This window comes from Homarus americanus, unplaced genomic scaffold, assembly GCF_018991925.1.
Source record: "Homarus americanus isolate GMGI-L3 unplaced genomic scaffold, GMGI_Hamer_2.0 scaffold6894, whole genome shotgun sequence".
NCBI classification, from domain to species: Eukaryota; Metazoa; Arthropoda; class Malacostraca; order Decapoda; family Nephropidae; genus Homarus; species Homarus americanus.
Window position 1 is genome coordinate 81,243 of NW_024731872.1, and position 19,665 is coordinate 100,907.

Consider the following 19,665-nt stretch of genomic DNA (forward strand, 5'->3'; position numbering starts at 1 on the left):
TGTTGTCCACTGAAACCCCCACAGTGCAGTCATCCACGTACTTCCACCTGTGAGGAGTGTCCAATAGAGCGTCGGATCAGGATGAGGAAGCACAGTGGTCCCATCTTGGTCCCCTGGGGAACACTGCAGGTGAGGTGTTGGAATGTGGAGCCCAAGCCCTGATACCTCACTGCCTGGCGACGTCCACTCAAGAAATCAGTGAGCCATGAGACCAGGTTGGTGGGCAACCCAAGCGCAATGGCCTTGTTGATAACAGTGCAGTGACCAACAAGGTCAAAGGCCTTCCTGAAGTCAACAAGGGCAACGGCCAGTGATGTCTTACGTTTCTGCAGGTTTTTGTGCAGAAAATCCAGAAAGCTCACTAAGCAGTGTGATGTAGAGGAGGTCCTCATATTGCCAAATTGCTGTGGATCAATTGACTGATAGATTCTGGCAAATGCCCACTCAAAACAAAGTCCTCACAAAGTAGACTGGGTATGGGGGGTAATGGCAACTGGCCTGAGGGTCGTTAGGGGACTGTGGGGTGGTGACCTTGGGGATGGGGGTGACAAATGCGGTTTTCCATTCATTAGGGCATTTGCTTTGTCTGAGGGATGCATTAATGATGACACTGCTGCAGACTTAGTCAGCCGTAGGGCAGGGAAGGGACCAGTACCGGGGTAGGGCAGGGACGGGACCAATACCAGAGTAGGGCAGGGATGGGACCAGTACACCGGGGTAGGGCAGGGATGGGACCAGTACACCGAGGTAGGGCAGGGATGGGACCGGTACACCAAGGTGTAGGGCAGTGCGGGGTTGTGCACCATGGTCGGACTGGGAAGGCCACAACAACACGGTGCCTCGCATACAGAATACAGGATGAGAGTTTGTGAATGATCTGTATGCTGTGACACGTTTCTGAGCGTGAGTTAATTAGAGAGTGTGTGTGCGTGTGTGTGTGTGAGTGTACAGTATGTATGTGCATGTGTGTTATATTTGTAAATCCCTCTAAGATATAGTCTGTAGTCAGTCTGTCTCAAATTACACTTATCCTCTTAACACATTATTATTATTATTATTATTATTATTATTATTATTATTATTATTATTACTGTATAATATTCTTCTGTCCTAAATGAGTATACACGATTGGAGGTTTTCATCATACTCGTGTTTATTGTTTGGTAAACTGTATTGCTATAAAACGAAGTGAGTTCTATGATATAATGTACTTCCAAAATGTAGTGCTGCGTTGTTTAGTAAGGAGGATTATATAATGTCACTGATTAATGAGGGGGGAGGGAAGAGGGGGGGTTAATAGGGGCTGATGCAAGGGTCTCGTGGTCGTTAAAAGATTGTGTGGGATGAGGGGGCTTTGGAGGGGTGAGGGGACTTTGGAGGGGTGAGGGGACTTTGGAGATTGAGGTGACTTTGGAGGGATGAGAGGGCTTTGGAGGGATGAGGTGACTTTGCAGGGATGAGAGGACTTTGGATGGGTGAGAGGATTTTGGAGTGATCAATGAAATTTAGGAGATATGAGAATTTTAGAGAGATGAAGGAAGTTCGAGGGAATTTGGAGTAACAAATTGATTTTAGAGAGTTTAGGTGACTTTGGAAGGATTTGGGAACTTTGGTTCTTTGAAGGGCTAAGGAAACGTTGGAGGGATGAGAACGTTTTACAGGTGTGAGGGAATTTTGGAGAGATGAGGGGATTTTGGAAGGGTAAAGGAATCTCGGAGGATAAAGGAACTTGGGGGGCAAGGGAACTTTAGAGGGGTAAGAGAATTTTAAAGATTTCATGAAACTTTGGTGGGGTGAAAGGATTTGGAGGGACGATGAGACTTTGGAGGAGTGAGAGAACTTTAGAGGGATGAGGAAACTTTGGAAAAATGAGGTAACTCTGAAGAGGGGGGATTTGGAGGAGTGCTTTACAGAACCTAAGCCTTAAAGGGAAACTTAGATATTTTACTTAAGTCCACAATACTGTGCTTCTCCGGTTTTATAAGTTGTTTCATTTAGCATAATGGAGTCGTGACGCTCCTGAAGCTGTTCTAACTCACCACCAGACATCACCCAAGGAGGTGGTTGGTACTCACATGCTGGAATAGATACCCGGTTGGGTACCTATCATCTAGATTTCGTGTTGTATATAATAAATCATTTACACATTCTTCATATCTCACGCTGACGAGATAGTTTCGGCCTTCACTCAATAAAATCCAGAGTTCATCCAGATATACATCATCACAAGAACAGATATTTAGGTACAGAGGCAGTTACAGTAATACCGGTTGGTTAAAGTGTTACAATATGATATTTTACCTTGATAGGAGTAACTACCGCAACTGTTCTGTAACTCTATAAAATATCCACTTGGCGTGTTATCGTGGTGAGAGTTAAGGCGAGGTTTAGGTGGCGGTGGTTGGCATCTGTACATGATGGTGGTGGCCACCCCTCCTCCAACACCACACTTCTCAGGGCCAGAATAGTAAACACCTGTGAGTGGTCCTGGAGAGGTTGGCTTCGTGTTGGTAAGTCTCGATAATGTTAAAAAAGCCACGTAGTTCAGCATTACAGCAGTGCATTAAGGGCTAATGTAATTCCATCAGGGTTAGAGAATTACTTACCATAGTCTAAATGCTTCATGATTGATTTAAATCTGAGAAACATAGTGCAGTGGTATAGGGTCACAGTGTCTGAGAAAAACTATGGAAAATTACATGTGTAAAAAATAAGTACATTGGAACTGGAAAATAATCAACGTGTTTTCCTACTGTAAAAGAAAAATGTGTAAATGTTGTGTGCCATCAAACTTCACTCACACCAAAGTCTGTCAGTCATTTTGTTGACGCAGAAAATTAATTCGTACGTGGCAGCAACCACAGAACTCACGATAGGAAGTAATGAATTTATTAGGCTAATATGTTTGAAACAATTCATACAAATAAGGTAAAGTGGGATTGATTTGCGAGAACTGTTTGATGAAATCTGGGTTCTTTTTCAATAAATCCTTCATTTTATAGTAAAACAACTTGATTAAATTTTCCAGGGATCTTTTTTCAGCTCATAATAAGTGCTTCCATCACCAAGTAAGGAATTCATTTTTTCACCAAAACATTTTGATTTCAAGAATATTTTTGTTCACTCGGAGGATATCAGAGATTTTAAAAGTTCAAGATCTTTCTCACAGTTAATTTTAGCTTAACTTTCTTTATTGCATCTATTATTAAAACTTTCCTTATAATTGCCTTATTTACTTAGCGGCTGAGAGTTATCCACCCCAGGTAAAAATAAGAGATAGGGTCCCAGAGGTGAAAAAATGGCTCTTTAAAGTCTTTAGTTATGGGAACTTTAAGAACACATTGAAAAATTAATTATTATTGAATTAAACTGATGATTAATATAAAATTAATAAATTGTGTCCAAATATCAACATATTTCTTGGTATGTTGTCAGTTAAAGTTTCAATGTTCATACAAACATGCCACGTAAAATATCCTGAAGGAATAGCACATCATGAATATAAATTACAAAATAACATCCCACTGTTATCCACTGGACTATGTCATGGATCATACGATATAGCATTTGTTAACACACTTCTACAACATTCCTGTAAGGTTTTCTTAATCCCTCACTGAATAGACACTAGTACTTTAACTGAACTCATATATGTTTACATCATGCATTAAAATATCTAACACTTTTCTGTCATCTTCCACAACTAAATGTCACCGAATACAAATGAAGAAAAAACTTTACTCATTGTAAATTATACCAACAAATCATGGGGTAGGCCTACACATTGGTCGCTCCACTCACAAAATAACAAACTCAGGTTTTATGCACAATAAAATGTCTTTTTTCTTTAAAGTGACTACGGCAATTATTAACTCTCCCACCAAGTAAATTAATAGTTTATTTTCAGTGGAGTAAACATTAAACTTTTTGCATGCACCGGAATCACTGTAATTATTATATAGTATATAGCAGGTTCCACAATTATTGAATATAAAATTATCTGCCAATAAACTGTCTATTGCCTTGTTACCACACGGGGAAGTTATGAGGCAGTGTTTACAACATCATCACATTTACCTGACTTCTCTAAGTCTAATCTAACTCTCAAAACCTTCCACAAGGCCCTATGAATAGTCGTTCTACAAAAAAAAAAATCATTGTAAATCAATTTAACTGGACAAGAAGAAAATCACAGTTCATAGTAACTTCACGAGTGCACCTGGAATTATTGTGCGAGTATATTTAAATATTACTACACTTTCTGACCTTGATAATAATTTACCATAACCTTCACAACTGTTCACATAGCACCAATCAAGAGTATCTTTTATCTTTAGGAATTGACACAATAGTTTAGTATCAAGTATCAGAAACGAACAGTTTTCTTCAATACGCTCATCACTAAATCGCCCATGTGCAGTACATCAAATCTTAATTCCTTCTACATAATTTTTCCTCACACCATAGGTACCAACTGCATGGTCACTTAGTATCTGAACTGTAAATCTCAATTACTTCTTATTCCCAAACTGTCTCAGACACAGTTAGCAAGGACAAATTATTCCACAGTACACAGCTACGGGGTGCTGGTGGTAGAGTGGTACCGCTCTTGCCTTCGCAAGCGAGATGTCACGGGTTCGATTCCCGGGCCGGTGGAAGTTGTTTGGACATACTTCCTAGCCCTCATTAGTCCCTGTTCACCTAGCAGTAAAGTAGGCACCTGGTGTAAATCAAAAGTTGCGAATTCGTATTCAGGGACAAGTTGTTGGAGCTTCCAATAACTTGATGACATAAACCATTGACTCTTCAGGCTTCTATGCCCTTGACTCTTCAGGCTTCTATGCCCTTGACTCTTCAGGCTTCTACGCCCTTAACTCATGAGACATAAAGGCAAGCGTGAACTTAGCATGCTTCCCTGTTGGGCACTGTAAACGCTTCTGCGCTCCACCTTACACAAGGATGTAGGGGGGTGCCCAATAAAAAAAAAAAGAAAAAAAGTACACAGCTACCTAGACAATTTCACGGAACTCCGAACCCCCTGAACCTCTGACTTGTCTCTCAACTAATCATGTTAAGAGATATTTTTCCTCTTCACCAACCTACGAGTAAACATTGCCTGGGTCGATATTGTCTATTGAAATATCACTTAGGTCTAGAATATGCATCCTGGGTGTAGATTATGAATACAGAACGTGACTGACTCTTAACCAGGCACTTGTTATGAAGTCACTGATGGTAAGAGAACTTCCGTTTTGATAGAACGAAAGTTGATTTGTGTTTTAGGTGAACCGAACCACTTAAGAGGCGTTTTTAAATCACCAGCTAGAAACAAAAATATCTTATGAACCTTTAGGACCATTTTTTTTATCGTGTTCTAAGCAGCTCTTGTTGTAGTATAAATATTTGTTCCTGGTAGCAGAGAGTAATCAGGGTGACCTTAACCTACTCTACCTAACTCAACCTATAATCTATCTTAACCTAACAGGGTATTAGGTCTTTTATAGTTGTCTAATTTTGCTAAAGGTAATTTGATCCATGGGAAATTGGTGGGATTTTACCTATTGGGATATTGTTCACTAGACCTTGGTTGTAAAAACGACTTTTTATGTTGTCATAGTGTCTCCATACAAAGAGTTGAAGTAAGTTTCCTAGTTCTTTAGAATGGTTTCTATTTTTTCAGTTCGACAAGTAAAGATCTCCCAGCCCAGTTTATATGGCGGACTTCACCGAGAGTAACCTTTGCCGCCCCAGTGCACCCAGTGAGTATCTCCTCAAGAAGCCGAAGGCCAAGAGAAAGAAGCTCAAAGTGGATGTGAATAAGTTAAAGCACAACAAGAGACACTCAGCATCTCTGGGTCCTCAAATTGGATTTAGGACGTCCAACTTAGCCAACACACAGCAGAGAATTGCCACTAACAATAAAAACAATAATAATACATCTAGGCGAGGCGTTGAGACAAACAATGAAGACAGTGCTTGCCATGACTTACACTCAGGCGTAAGTTTACCAGGAAACAGTGAAGAGACTGCCTCCAAGGAAACTCACATACTGAGTTCACAAGGAGAATCGGCCGACCACAAGAATATGAACCCGAAGTCCAATCACTTATCAGCTCATACAGAGTTTATAAATTACCAAATGCGTTGTAGTGGTCAGGAGACTGAAATAAATATCCAGGACACACATCCAATAAATGTCTCCGACATTCAAGAACAGTTCACCAAGATGGATCTTAAACAGTGTGAAAAAGATCTCACTCTGTTGAAAATTAACGCCCGTAACTTGGCTGTATCTAAGACTTATGAAGAAACTCTCGGTGACTATTTTATGTCGGGAAAAGCAGAAGTCAATCACATCAGCTCAGTGCGGATCTCCGTTACAGACTCTGTGGTTAACAAAGTGCACTATCCTCGGCAAAATGAGACTCTCATCGATACTTCCATTTCAACCCAAGGAAATGTATCTGAGACTTCGAAGAACGAGACCTTATTGCCAGTGTGTGAACGAAACAAAATGATAACATTCATCCTCAATAAGCGTAAAAAAATAAACCACCTTTTTCGATATGTATGGGAATTAAAGTGGAGGGGGAATAGCAAGAAAGAAGACAAACAACTGCTAGTTGAGGAGGATGTAATGGGAGAGGAGGATGACCCCGTGCAGGGAGGTGTACAGGTGCATCACAACAAGACCAGGCCCCTGAGTGAGTGTACCACCATCCAGGTCAATGTTGCTGCTGCAGCCAAGAAGAGGAGACGACCCAGGAAAAAGGTAAAGACCTACTGTTTTACAAAATGATGTGAGTCTCTCTGTCTTTACACGTGATGATCTTTTGCGCACTATAATGATCAAGTGTTCAGTTTGCTTTCATTTTCACGGTACAATACAGTATTGTCTTGCAGTATTCTTATCAAGTCTGTAATCTTTGTTTGGCATGAATGAATAAGTGTATTTATTTGTCGACTGTGTTTTCACTGTAATGTAAAATGTGAAAAAGAAAACAAGTATTCAAACTCGAAATATAATTGTTATAGAGACAAACTTTGCACCGAAGAATTCTTCACTGGGGAAGTTACGCACTGGAATTTGTTTACTTACATTCAACAAGTTTTTTTCATTCATATCAAGAGCAAAGACTCACTGGGACTAATGTTAACTCCATGAAACTGTTAGCGATGCCCATTCTTTCTTATTTTTTGTGTATGTATCTTGAAACTGAACTTTAACAGTGGTATATAAGTAATGACTTATACACACCTTGACAAATTAAGAGTACAGCGACAAATTTCATATAGCGATCATCTATCGTCCTAAAGGTCGTTGATTCGCCCCCCAGTTCATCCAGCTGTGAATGGGTACCTAAATTTTTATGAGGAAGGATTGCTGGCTTTAATACAGTGTGTTGTATATACAGTATGTTACGGTTTTTTTGCGGAATCAGTTATTTTGCAAAATGACCGACATGCATATTGGTAATTTTGCAAAATAACTTACAAACAGACAACCTAAACTAACCTAACCTTTTGGTTGAATAAAGTTAAGTTAGGTTAGGTTAGGTTAGGTTAGGTTAGGTTAGGTTAGGTTAGGTTAGGTTAGGATGGATCGTGTAGCTTGATACACAGTTAAGTGGTCCTGTTTTTTTGTTTTTGTTTTTTTAAATTTTGGACCATGTGCTGTCCTAGCCATAAGGTTAGGTTAGTTTAGGTTGTCTGTTTGTAAGTTAATTTGCAAAATTACCAATATGCATGTCGGTCATTTTGAAAAATAATTGATTCCGAAAAATAAACGTAATATATACTGTATACTGTTTCTTATGGACCGCTAGGTCTTTGGGACCCACATTCACCTTCAATTTCATTAACAAACTGTGTACAAAATTTATGCTCTATATTTTGTTTATATGTTTACTGAATACAGTTGTATTTTTCAGTGCTCCTAAACCTCTGTACCTACTGTATGTAATAAAAGCAAACAGACTAGGTAATATTAAGACAAAATTAGCTATTAGAAAAGCTGGCAAAATTCAACTTGTGTGTAGTTTCTCAAGAAGCACACACTAGCCTATGACAGAGAGCTGTAATGCGAGATAGGCGAGGCATTTTCTTTATTAAAGGTTGTTTAGATGTGACCAGCTGCTTAGTCTGTCGAATACTGACAAAACCTGCTATCACGTCAACAGGAAATATTCATCAACCATCATCATCGCATCTACATGGCCAGACTGCCTCATGGCCGATAACCTGCAGCCTGTTAACGATTTGAAGCCTACACAACCTGCAGCCTGTAAAATGTTTGATGCCTACATTGGTACCAACACAACCTGCAGCTTGTAATCTGTTTGGTACCCTCATCCATCCTACTCATCCACCAACCCTACATGTCAATTTCCTCGCCAACCATCAACCCATACCTCCACCTACCCATCCAGCCTCCCGTCTACCCACCCATCCGCCCGCCCTCCTACCCACCCATCCACCAGCCATCCGACTCGCCCATCCACACAGGCAGTAAGTAGTAGGCAGCTACCAATCAGGGAGGTAATACCGCCTGGGAAGATATAGGAAGCATAATGTGTTGTCTAATGGTAGACCCTGCTGACATATGGCATCACGAAAATTGTGACCAAGTCCCAGGTTGTTGATCAGACTTTCTGCCTCATTTACACACAATTCGAGGGTTTCAATTGTTTCTCTTACTTTGACAACACAACATACATAAATCATTTCTCATTCTTGATCTTTTTTCATTTTGTATTTCTCCTTCCGAAACACACAATTTTCTACTCACTCACCCATCTGCCGGTTTACCTACCTGTCCACTTGCCGCCTTACCCACCAATCCCTCTTCTACCCATTTATCTACCTATCTTTTCATCCATCCATTAAACCACTCTTCTGTTCATCCACCCGCCAGCCCCTCTGTTTATCCCTTTACCCACCGCCACCTATCCGCCTATCCTCGCATTTAACCGCTCTTCTACCCATTCACCCAACTCAAGGTCCGAGTGTAACCTTGGGTTAGGAGCGGATGTGGCAATGATGAGCGAGTGAGTGAGTGAGGGAGAGGGGGGGGGGTAACATTGGCCAAGACAGCAACCACAATCCCCTCGTCAGGTTACCACATAGCTACACCGCTGCAGTGCTGGGCCTGAATAGTGCCCATCTGCCATAGTAACAGACTATTACAGTCTTACAGCTTCATAGCGCCACGCTGTCTCAGTACCGGGCTACCACAGTGTTTTTCTGTCAAAGTTCCGTTCTGTTACAGTGTCAGGCTGTCATAGGGCTAATCTATCGCAGTGTCAGGCAGGCACTGTACCAGGTGTTCACAGTCTCTGGCTGTCATAATGCCAGGCTGTCACAGTGTCAGTGTTGGAATGCCAAATTGGCGTCATGCGGGTCAGAACCTTCATGTCATGAACCATTTCCCGCTCTCATGAGCACGCCAGCTGTTAAGGTTCATTTTGCCTCGGTGGCCGGCTGCAGGTCTCCAAATACCAGCTGGTGGACCCCAGACACCATCTGCCAGACCTCACACACCAGCTGCCAAACCCCACATACAAGCCACCAGACACCAGCTGCCTGGCCTCAGATACCAGCTGCTGGGCCTCAAATACCATCTGCTGGGCCTCAAATACCAGCTGCTGGACCTGATACCAGCTGCTGGGCTTTAGATACCAGCTGCTGGGCCTCAGATACCTGCTGCTGGGCCTCAGATACCAGCTGCTGAATATACAAGTATGTGGGTATGAGGTGCGCTGATTGGTCTTTCAGTCTCCGTCATTTTCTCTCTGATTGATGAGAAAAAATCTATCATATGAAGGTTGTTGACGTCATAAGGACCTCCTGTGCTTTATCTGATATGCCGGTATCTTTTGGGCATTGTGGTTGTTATATTGATCACTGTGTGTGTTATATTAGTCATCATAAGTGTCATGGCGGTCATTATATTGATCATGGTACGCTTCCTGGTCGTTATAGACTCAAGCGAAACACCACACGTATAATGGAAGCCAATTATTAAGTGGTAATTTGTAATGGTATACGTAAGCCTCAACGATTACTAGATATTTTCGTCTATATAACTCTTTATAGGTGAAAAAGGTAGCATATATTTATACAGGTATATATGATTTTTTGTTAGAATCTTCATTTTCTTTTCTGCTGAGAGACCTTTGTTGTTGAAGCGCAGTAATAACATTATAACAACAACAACAATTGTCGCTGAAAAGTTATTTGCTTTTGGTTCACATATGATAAAAGGATTCAATTATCCAGAACTTTTATGAAGTTTTCATTTGGAGATCTTTTTTACACATAATATAAATTTACATAAACACACTCACATAAACACTGTAACTAGAAAATAAGGAATTAATACTTTTTCTCTTCCTCCATTTCCAAAATGCCTTTCGTCCAATCAACATATGTATATTTCAAAACATCTGACCCCTTTAACAAGTTTAAATATCTTTCAGAATGTGTTTCGCGCTGGTTGTCGGTTGCGTCACTCGTTGGGTCGTGGTTGCCATTACATAGGCCACGGTCTAGTTAACATGACATCCACGTTCCCGGAAGCCTCCTTCATGGGCCCTGTCACTCCCACCAGAGGCTACGAGTGTGAGTTCATCAGCAGTGACTATGTGACCACCGACTACACAGTGAGTCCAGTGACTGTTTAAAGGACGGCTATCGCATCATCAGCAGCTACCGAAGGAAGTTACAGCAATACTGATCAACAATCATCAGCCGGCATTAAACACCTTATTACGTGTTTCATAAAGACTGACAGGCGATTCAGTTCATCCTCTTACTTTCCCTAAATACTCGGTACAATCCCACCAAATCTTTTCCTTTTCTGTTGCATTGAATCCTTGGTTTTCTGTCAATGGACAATTTCTTGGAGACGTCTACGTTTTGCTGTCCCCCCCCCTCACCCCCCCCCCCAAAATATATATTAAAGAAACATCACCATCCACACCACCGTCCACATCAATATTGTGTTCTGTCCAACCAGTGGAACTTATTAGTGTGCTCAGTGCTCTGAATCATTGTTATGGCTCTCCTAAGTAATATGCGCCTTTCTCTAGCGGAGGTAATTGTGCAACGTCCAGACAGAAACAGGCATGGGGGGGCGGTGTTTGTGCCTATATAAGAAATGACTTAACCTACAACCTTAAATCTAACTTACATGATGACCTTCTTGTGGGCCTACGGCTGGAGATATTGTTACTCAAAACTAAACCCATCCTCGTAGGCACTCTCTACCGCCCTCCCAACGATAGTTAGTTTGAGGATCTTTTTGTCAAGATTTTATCAAACACTGGACCCGACTGTGAAACAATAATACAGTGTGACATTAATAGTTGTTTTAAGCAAGAATAAAACAGCATGTATAAGAAATACTGTATAAAAAAGTCTTAGATATATGCGGCTTTAAACAAGTTATCAATTCATCAATCCGAATAGCAAAGTCCTCAGCCACCATACTAGCCAAGATAAAATCAGTCAAGTAGGATCATTCCTGTTGGCCTTAGTGACCACTTTATCACCACCTGCAGCAGGGAAACGGTCAGGGGTAAGACAGGACAGCACACATTAATCAAAACACGATCGATGAAAAATTACAATAAAGAAAAGTTCCCAAATAGACTGGAAAATATTGATTAGTCACATGTGACAAATTGCATGGAGGTTAACAAAGCCTCAGAGAAGTTCAAAACTACCTTTACAAATGTTCTTGATAACGTAGCACGCTTAAAAGATTATAGAATATAAGCTAGGGCTGAACCCTGGATGACTAGTGAGATAATGGAGTCAATCATACACACGTCACCTCGTTCGTAAGTTTAAAAGAAAAAGACTAAAAAAAAGTAGAGAGAAATGTTAAGTAAACGAAAAAAAAAGAATAGTTAAACAATAAGATTGAGGAAAATAAAATAACCCCCAAAAGTTCTGGAAGTAACTATTGTAGAAACCCTCGGACACAGCAACAAACCAAAAGAACGTTCCAATATAGTGTTAAATATCAATAATGAGCTTGTATTAGCCCCTGTCTAACAGGCAGCAATATTTATATAAATATGGGCTACACACACTAGTTGTATCTAGTTACATCAACCACGGTAATTAAACTATGAGCAAGTGACTAGTAAATATTGATGCCAGTGGCGCTATCACCAAACCTCATTGTCTTTCAAATGACCCTGCGCACCACTGTCCAGCAGTGGTCATCAACTATTAGCCGGTTACCACAGATGGCCCAGGAATCTCACACTGATCACTCGGAGGAACGAAGCTCCATTTACAGGGTGCTCGCCTCATACCCTCCTAAGCTAACTGCTCATAGTGTTAGTTATGGTGACATCCTACGTTAATTGTACATAGATGAATTTTGTTATAATAAAAAGAGAAAAACAATTTGGGTTTGCAACTTTACCCAGAAACAATTATTTGTGTACCGTGGTGTGTGATCCCACTCTACAGGATCACCTAACAACCCTACACAAGGTACTGTACATGCTTGGCATGATGCACCTGAAGTTGCAAACCAATTTAATTCCTTTTATACTACAGTTAACTCATCTTTAGGTGAAAAATTTCCGATAGCCTCAAACAATTATAGTGTGGGTTCAGAGGCCTTTAAATCCCACTATAAAAAGAAAGGAATCATTCCAGTTAGTATTGAAATCCGCGTGGTGAGAGTCTTTTTTCTATAGGTGTTAGAGTTAAGTAACCTGGATCCCTATAGGAGCACAGGTATTGAAGCATCCCAGCCAGGTTTTTGAGGGACGGTGCCACTGCATTAAAGCCACCAATAACACATCTAATTAATCTCTCTATTAGCACCAATACTGTACCAGGTAAGTATAAGTTTGCCAGAGTAACAGCTACCTGTAAGAAAGGCGACAGGTCTGATGTAGGTCATTACAGGCCAGTCAGTATACTGTGTATTGTATCAAAAATTCTAGAGAATGCAATGTATGTTCAGGTGAAAAGATATCAATCAGGCTTTAGGGGCTCTCACTCAACTGACACCAGTCTGACCCATCTCACTGACTATATCCCAGCCCAAACAGCCCAGGAAAATTACACAGGTCTAGACTTGCAATAAGCCGGTGACACAACTGATCATGATATACTACCTGAAGAACTGCAGGCTCTTGGCATTGGGTATGTTGACTGGTTTAAATCATATCTTAGCAACAGGAAGCAAATCGTTGTTGCAAATAACACCGAGTCAACATCCATGCCAATAGCCTGTGGAGTCCCACACGGACATGCCCATTATTATTACTTGTAAACTTTTGCTGTATGCCGACGACAGTGCTCTTTTAGTGTCAGATAAAGATCCAAATCATATAGCTAACGAGTTATCATCTGAACTGGAGTCATGCAAACAGTTGCTCATACACAACATCTTGGAAAGACTGATGTAATATTATTTGGATAAAAAAAAACACTCAAAAAGGTCAACAACTTCATTGTTCTTTGTGGGAATGAACCATCTCATCTGTAACCTCAGTGAAATAACTTGGACTAACTCTTGACTTTTGCTTGTCTGGTGAATTAATCGTAGATAATATAGTTAAAAAAGTAATGCCAAAATAGAATTTCTCCATAGAAATACTAAAGGCCTCTCAGCTGATGCCCGTAGGATCCTTTGCTTCTAAGATTCAAGGTCAAGTTAATGTATCAAGGTCAGGTTCAAGTTCATTTTGGCCCTAACCTTGATATTGGGGTCATCTTGAAGATCTAGGTATCTGAATGGTGTGTTACTAGAGCTTTAAGACGATTGTTGTTGTTTTAGGACAACTTAGATCAAGGTCAGGTCAATAGGGTTAGGGTCAAGGTCTTTTCCAGGACCACCGGCGACCATCTTGAAATGCTAACCTTTTAATTCTTTGACTTAGAGCCTTGTATAACACCGCCTTATAGATAAAAATGAACGATTTTTTTATTGACCTCCCCTGCTGAACAGTACGGATGCTAAATGCACACCTCAGTTAGAATCATATTGAATCTAGAGATCAATAGAATCAGGTCAGAATTAGAATAGAATAGAATAGAACAGGTATAGAATAGAATAATAGTAATATAACAATAGATCAACAGAATCAAATTAAATGAAACGACTCGATCAAATCACATGTAATGGACATGGATACAAATGAAATGGTTTCGATCAAAATCAGGTGATAAACTATACAGCACACACAAAAAATAAAATGCTTGAAAATTACAATCAATCAATTGACAGTCAATGCCCAAAATGAAATAAAAATGATTTACTATTGGCTGATTCATCATTAATCATCAACATCATTGTTGATTCTGCCTCCTTCATGCCCACAAAGTGCTGTGGAGTAAAAGTCTGTCTTGCTGCATTTGCAGCTCCCTTGGCATGCTTTCAGACAGCTGCAGCGGAGAAGAATGGGACATTTCCTTGCGAGTATGGTCCATACGGGAACCCACTACTTCATCTTCTCATCCAACTCACTTGTCACTTGTCAAATTCAGGAACCTCCTTCTGAAGAAAGACTGCCTGTTTCCAGATGAAACATGTCTGCAAAAGAGACCTCTTGCTATGCAAAAACGGGGCTGCTTAAGTTGGAGGGATTGACTGAAGAGCTTTCACCTCGCCTAGTCGCCTCATTGACTGTTGCAGCGCTACAGCTATTGTTGCATACCAGTACATGGAAAAGCTCAAGCCGCTTCATGTGGATGGATTCTAAAGAGAAGGACTCGGGGTCATCTGAGAGAGCAAGCAGCGTCTCCCGTCAACTCAGGCATGCTGTTCCACACATCCCAAACGGTCTTCTTTCCTCAACCAAGGAGCTGAGAGGTTGTATCACAACCAGTGAGTGCGTGGAAGAGGGGAAGTGCTAGTGACTTTGAGGGACTCAACTGAGATTGCAGGTTGTGGACTGGGATATCACTAGTTCTTGCCACTCCCAAAACCAACACAGAGCTCTGAAAGGCCAAGTTGCTCAAAGAAGGCGATCGCAAGCACGACAACATTACTATCCACAGTTCGTACATAAGCTCTCTCGTGCCCCTGGGGAGAAGTATGAGCCAGGTGCAGAATGATTCGCTAGTCAGCTTCACTGTGATTGCAGACATGTCGTGCTGCTTGTTGGGCACTGGGCAGCACTGTCTCAGACTTGGTTGTGAGGATGAGAGTAGTAAGCACGTTTTTGGCTGGTGAAGGAGAAGAGTTCCTTCTTGTTATCTTTATGCTCAGATACTTTTGCCAGTTTCGTTTTGGGATGGTGGTGCTGCCGTCAGGACCAACGCATGTGCGTGTACCTGATTTGCGACGAAGTTGAGTCTGAGCTCTCAGGTTCTTCTCTGGATAAGTGTCCCAAACCGCAGACAAATGCAAACAGGCGCCACAGTAGTCGATCCATGGTTTACCATGAGATGTATCAAGTGAAACATGTATATGGAGCAAGTAACAAGATCACTAGATTACAAGATGTTGTAACTGCTAGATTAAGATTAGGATATAAGTACCCCTGGCAGTATATCCAAGCACACTGTGTGTGAAATGGCACAACACTTTATCTCTACTCGCAAGATAGCTGACATTCTAAGAGTGTATCCACTTTTTTGCACTGAGTAGCTATATAATTTCCCATGTATAGAACCAAACACACATGTGCTTGAATACCTCTTACGCAAATGTGAATAACAAAGTGTGCGGCCAGACATATTGCCTTACACTTTTGTACTCACGCAGTTGTGAATAAGTCACCCTCTATGTACAGAACTAAAACAATTTATTTGAAATACTCTGTAACATTCGATGCCATAATATCCTAACCACGGAGGTTAATTATACAGACCCTTTGTGAACTCTACTCTGTAATCCTTTTGTGCTACAGCTCACAGGATGAGTATGGGGGGCACAATAAACTAGCTGCTGTAAGTGGCAAAATTAAAAAAAATATATATATATGTAAAACTGTACAAATAGACGCTAGTAAAAGTGGATGTAAGAGTGAACACAGAATCACACTAGAAGATGTAGGTGTACACAACGTCACACTAGAAGATGTAGATGTACACAACGTCACACTAGAAGATGTAGATGTACACAACGTCACACTAGAAGATGTAGGTGTACACAACGTCACACTAGAAGATGTAGATGTACACAACGTCACACTAGAAGATGTAGGTGACATTTACGTAAGGGAACTCCTCGAAACAAGTGTACATGAGACACCTTATAAACCAAAGATGAAACGTTGTCGCTATCACAAACATCTCAACAGAACCAAACACCAACTCTAAGATAACATTTTTCAGGATGGACTTTTCAGATTTTTTTTTAACAACTTTTACTTTAATTTAAGTACATTTTAGGAGAACATTTTATACTTTCACTTTACCGAAGAGCATTAAGTACAAATTACTTTCCCGAAACTTTTGGGAAATTTCCATGGATAAATCAACCAATCACAGGGCACAGAATATCGGGAGTTTAAAATAACCAATCACAGGATGTAGAATATCGGGAGTCTAAAATAGCCAATCACAGGACGCAAAATATCGGGCGTTTAACCAATCACAGGATGTAAAATATCGGGAGTTTAAAGTAACCAATCACGTACGTTGTTTATGTCTACACACAAACACACACAGGTACGCAAGATGCCATCCGAGGCGAGAAATTGAAAGTATAAAACTCAGTAAATAAGTTTGTAGTGTGTTTATGTACATGACTATGATTATATGAGAAGAAAGAATTAAGAATTAATAACAGTTATCTTGCAGTTATCTTTAATATGCATGGCAAGAGAGAGAGAGAGAGAGAGAGAGAGAGAGACCCTCTTTGTGTGTGCGTGGGTGTGTGTCAGTCGGTAAAGCGTTCGCCTAACAAACAAATTATCATAGGTTTGATTATTATTATTGGACTGGTTCCTCGACTTGTATACTAGTTCTTGTACACCAGTCCTTGTGTACACTATCCCTTGTACTCAAGTTAACTGAACTGTACACCTACAATATTTGTATATATAACAGGCCTTGTCACCAGAAATTTCAAGGGGAATTCGTTTTAGTTGTCGAGATAGATTTAGAAATTGATAGCACACACACATGCATTATAATTTGTATACATTAAAACACAGAATACCATGTTTTAAAATTATTCCAAGATATTGCTGGTATTACTCCATGTGAACAAACATAGGTAAAATAACACTACATGGACTTTCGGACGGGAAACTTTTTCAACGAAACGAGCTGCCAGACTTCACCACAAGCGAGGTACCACATGGCAGTGCATTGGGCCCGTTTTCGTTTGTTTGTTTGTTTAATAAATGACATGCCGGAAGCTATACACTCCTCCACACGAATGTTTGCGGACGATGCCAAGTTATTCAGGGAAATTAAGAACCAAACAGACTGCGAAGAGCTGCAGAAAGATCTCTGTGAGCTTTAAGAGTGGCCGGAGAAATGGCTGCTAAGATTCAATGTCACGAAGTGTAAGAGGATGCACCTGGGTCGTACCACTGCCCCAATGGGACGGAGAAACTGCACCAATAGAGACCTAATGTGGGTGTGTATGTTGACAATCGACTGAAGTTCTCGGGCCATTGTGAGAAGAAGGTGAATGAAGCAACTAAATTAGTAGGTCTTATAAGAAGGTCGTTCTGATATCTAGACAGTGCGTCCCATGTAACGATCTTCAAGAGTGAAGTGCTTCCCCATCTGGACTACTGTCGCCCCTTCTGGTCCCCGAAATATGCTAGGGACTATCAGTTGAATGAGAATGACGAAAGAAGGGCCACCAGACTGGGCCTGCACTTCGGCACCTCAGTTATCCAGAGAGATTAGATCACCTACTACTGCCTAGCTTATACGGTACTACAGACGGGCAAGGGGTGACTTAATTGAGGTGTATAAATATCTCAGTCGAGTTTCCATACCTGGAGCTGGCGGACGCCCGCTCCACAAGGGGTCACAGCTCAAGATTGAAGAAGCCACAAGTCCAGAAAACTGTGAAGGCAAGCTTTTTCGGAGTGAGAGTTGTGAACTCTTGGAACAACCTGCCAGTGAGTGTTGTGACGGCACTGAGTGTGAGTTCTTTTACGACCATACTTGACCAACACGGGAGCAGGTTCAGATACATTCAGGAGCCGGTGCATTGCCCAGTACTTGCCAACAGTGCGTAACAGAGACGTGACCGACTTAAGGCTATTAAATGATGCTGTTAATAGTTTAAAGTAAGGATTTAGATATGTCATTTAAACTTGTCTTTCAGTAAACTTTAACAAGCTGTCAATTATTTAAGTTACCCATCTACATTTTCTATTACGATACATAAGTGAGAACGAGTTGTTTATATGGGAACCTACTCTATTTTGGCTGATATTTTTTTTTAATTAATATATCATTTCACCTCTTATCAGCTTAATAGCCTTTCTGGAGGTTAGTATGTTCTTTGTTATTGCGTTATAACATTTAGGTAACGGTGGAGGAGACAGTTAGCACCAGAAGGACTTTATGGAAATACACCAAATTTTCAGGAAATATTGTTTAGGTGATACTGAATAATAAAATGGAGCGACAATATTGTCGTATTTTTTTTCTTTTTAACCCATCCTTCGATCAAAAATTACTTGTTAGTGAGCAGGGCATTAAACAAGAGGGAAATAACTGAGTAAAAAACACTGCGACCACTGATCACATGGCAGTAATATCACGTCGTTACGTTCTTTGTGGGCAAATAAATAAATATTTACCGTAATTATGGTAATCGTGTTTTGGTTCACATCGTCTGCTATGCTGGAGCGTCTGCGGCCTTCGTTTACGTGTTGATAAACCAACGACAATCTCACCGGGCATGTTTATTACGATTTATATTGGATTGGGTTTTTTTAGGTTAGGAAGTTAGGTGAGAATAGATACGTTTGGTAGTAAGACTAGGTCAGGTTCTAATAGGTTTTGTGCAATCTCGGTTCCATTTTCATGTTAAGTCAGTTTATGTTAGGTTAAGTTAGTTAAGGTTGAGTTAGGTTAGGTTAGATTTACGTTTAGGTGGTTAATATTCAGGTGAAATAAGCTTCAAGTGTTCAAAAATAAATCAGTTGCGTGCATCAAAGACAGACAGAAATATTAATTCGGCAACATTGTCATACAGGTTTTCATTGGTGTTGGACATAAGACAGTGCAGGTATATAAACAGTGGTAAGCAGTTAGTCGATTCAACCAAGCATAGTCCCAAAAGCGCCATTAAAAACATATTAAAAGGAAAACTGAAGAAAAAACCCCACAACAACACTGGACTAGGAAGGTGCATGTGGTGAAGTGACATCTGTGGTTATCTAGTGATTGTGGAGATGTGCGGGCAAGTGGCCTTCTGCACACGCACTCACACGGCCTTCTGAGTGTACTCGTATTTAGGGCGATCATACGTACAGGTAAACATAAGTCATAATTAAGGAAATGCAAAGACCTGGAGAAAAAAGGTGTGTTGGAACAGAGACACGCAGGTAGGAAAACATGCAGGGAATGAGCGTGCTGGAATGTAGGCGCAAGGTGGTGGGAGAAGTTAGGGGGTGAGGGAGAACAGAGTGGGCAGTTCAAGTTTCAGGCGAGGCATAGCACAACAGTATCGTATTAACCTTGTAGACCACAAATGATTTCGTCATT

The 19,665-nt window shown here is 40.8% G+C and overlaps 1 protein-coding gene across 1 annotated transcript; it reads left to right on the plus strand.

Annotated features, from left to right (window-relative positions):
* The first annotated feature begins 2,389 nt into the window (after nucleotides 1-2,389).
* Nucleotides 2,390-12,420, plus strand: LOC121868066. The gene is made up of 3 exons (XM_042368335.1): nucleotides 2,390-2,510; nucleotides 5,681-6,772; nucleotides 10,479-12,420. Exons 2-3 carry the CDS (start codon nucleotides 5,714-5,716, stop codon nucleotides 10,680-10,682), a joined length of 1,263 nt encoding a protein of 420 aa, XP_042224269.1. The 5' UTR covers nucleotides 2,390-2,510; nucleotides 5,681-5,713; the 3' UTR covers nucleotides 10,683-12,420.
* The last annotated feature ends 7,245 nt before the right edge of the window (nucleotides 12,421-19,665 follow it).

Excerpts from the sequence above, each read along its gene's own strand:
- LOC121868066 (XM_042368335.1), top strand. The coding sequence starts at position 5,714 with ATGGCGGACTTCACCGAGAGTAACCTTTGCCGCCCCAGTGCACCCAGT. Across the intron at positions 6,773-10,478 it reads GGAGACGACCCAGGAAAAAG|AATGTGTTTCGCGCTGGTTG; the intron begins GTAAAGACCTAC and ends AATATCTTTCAG.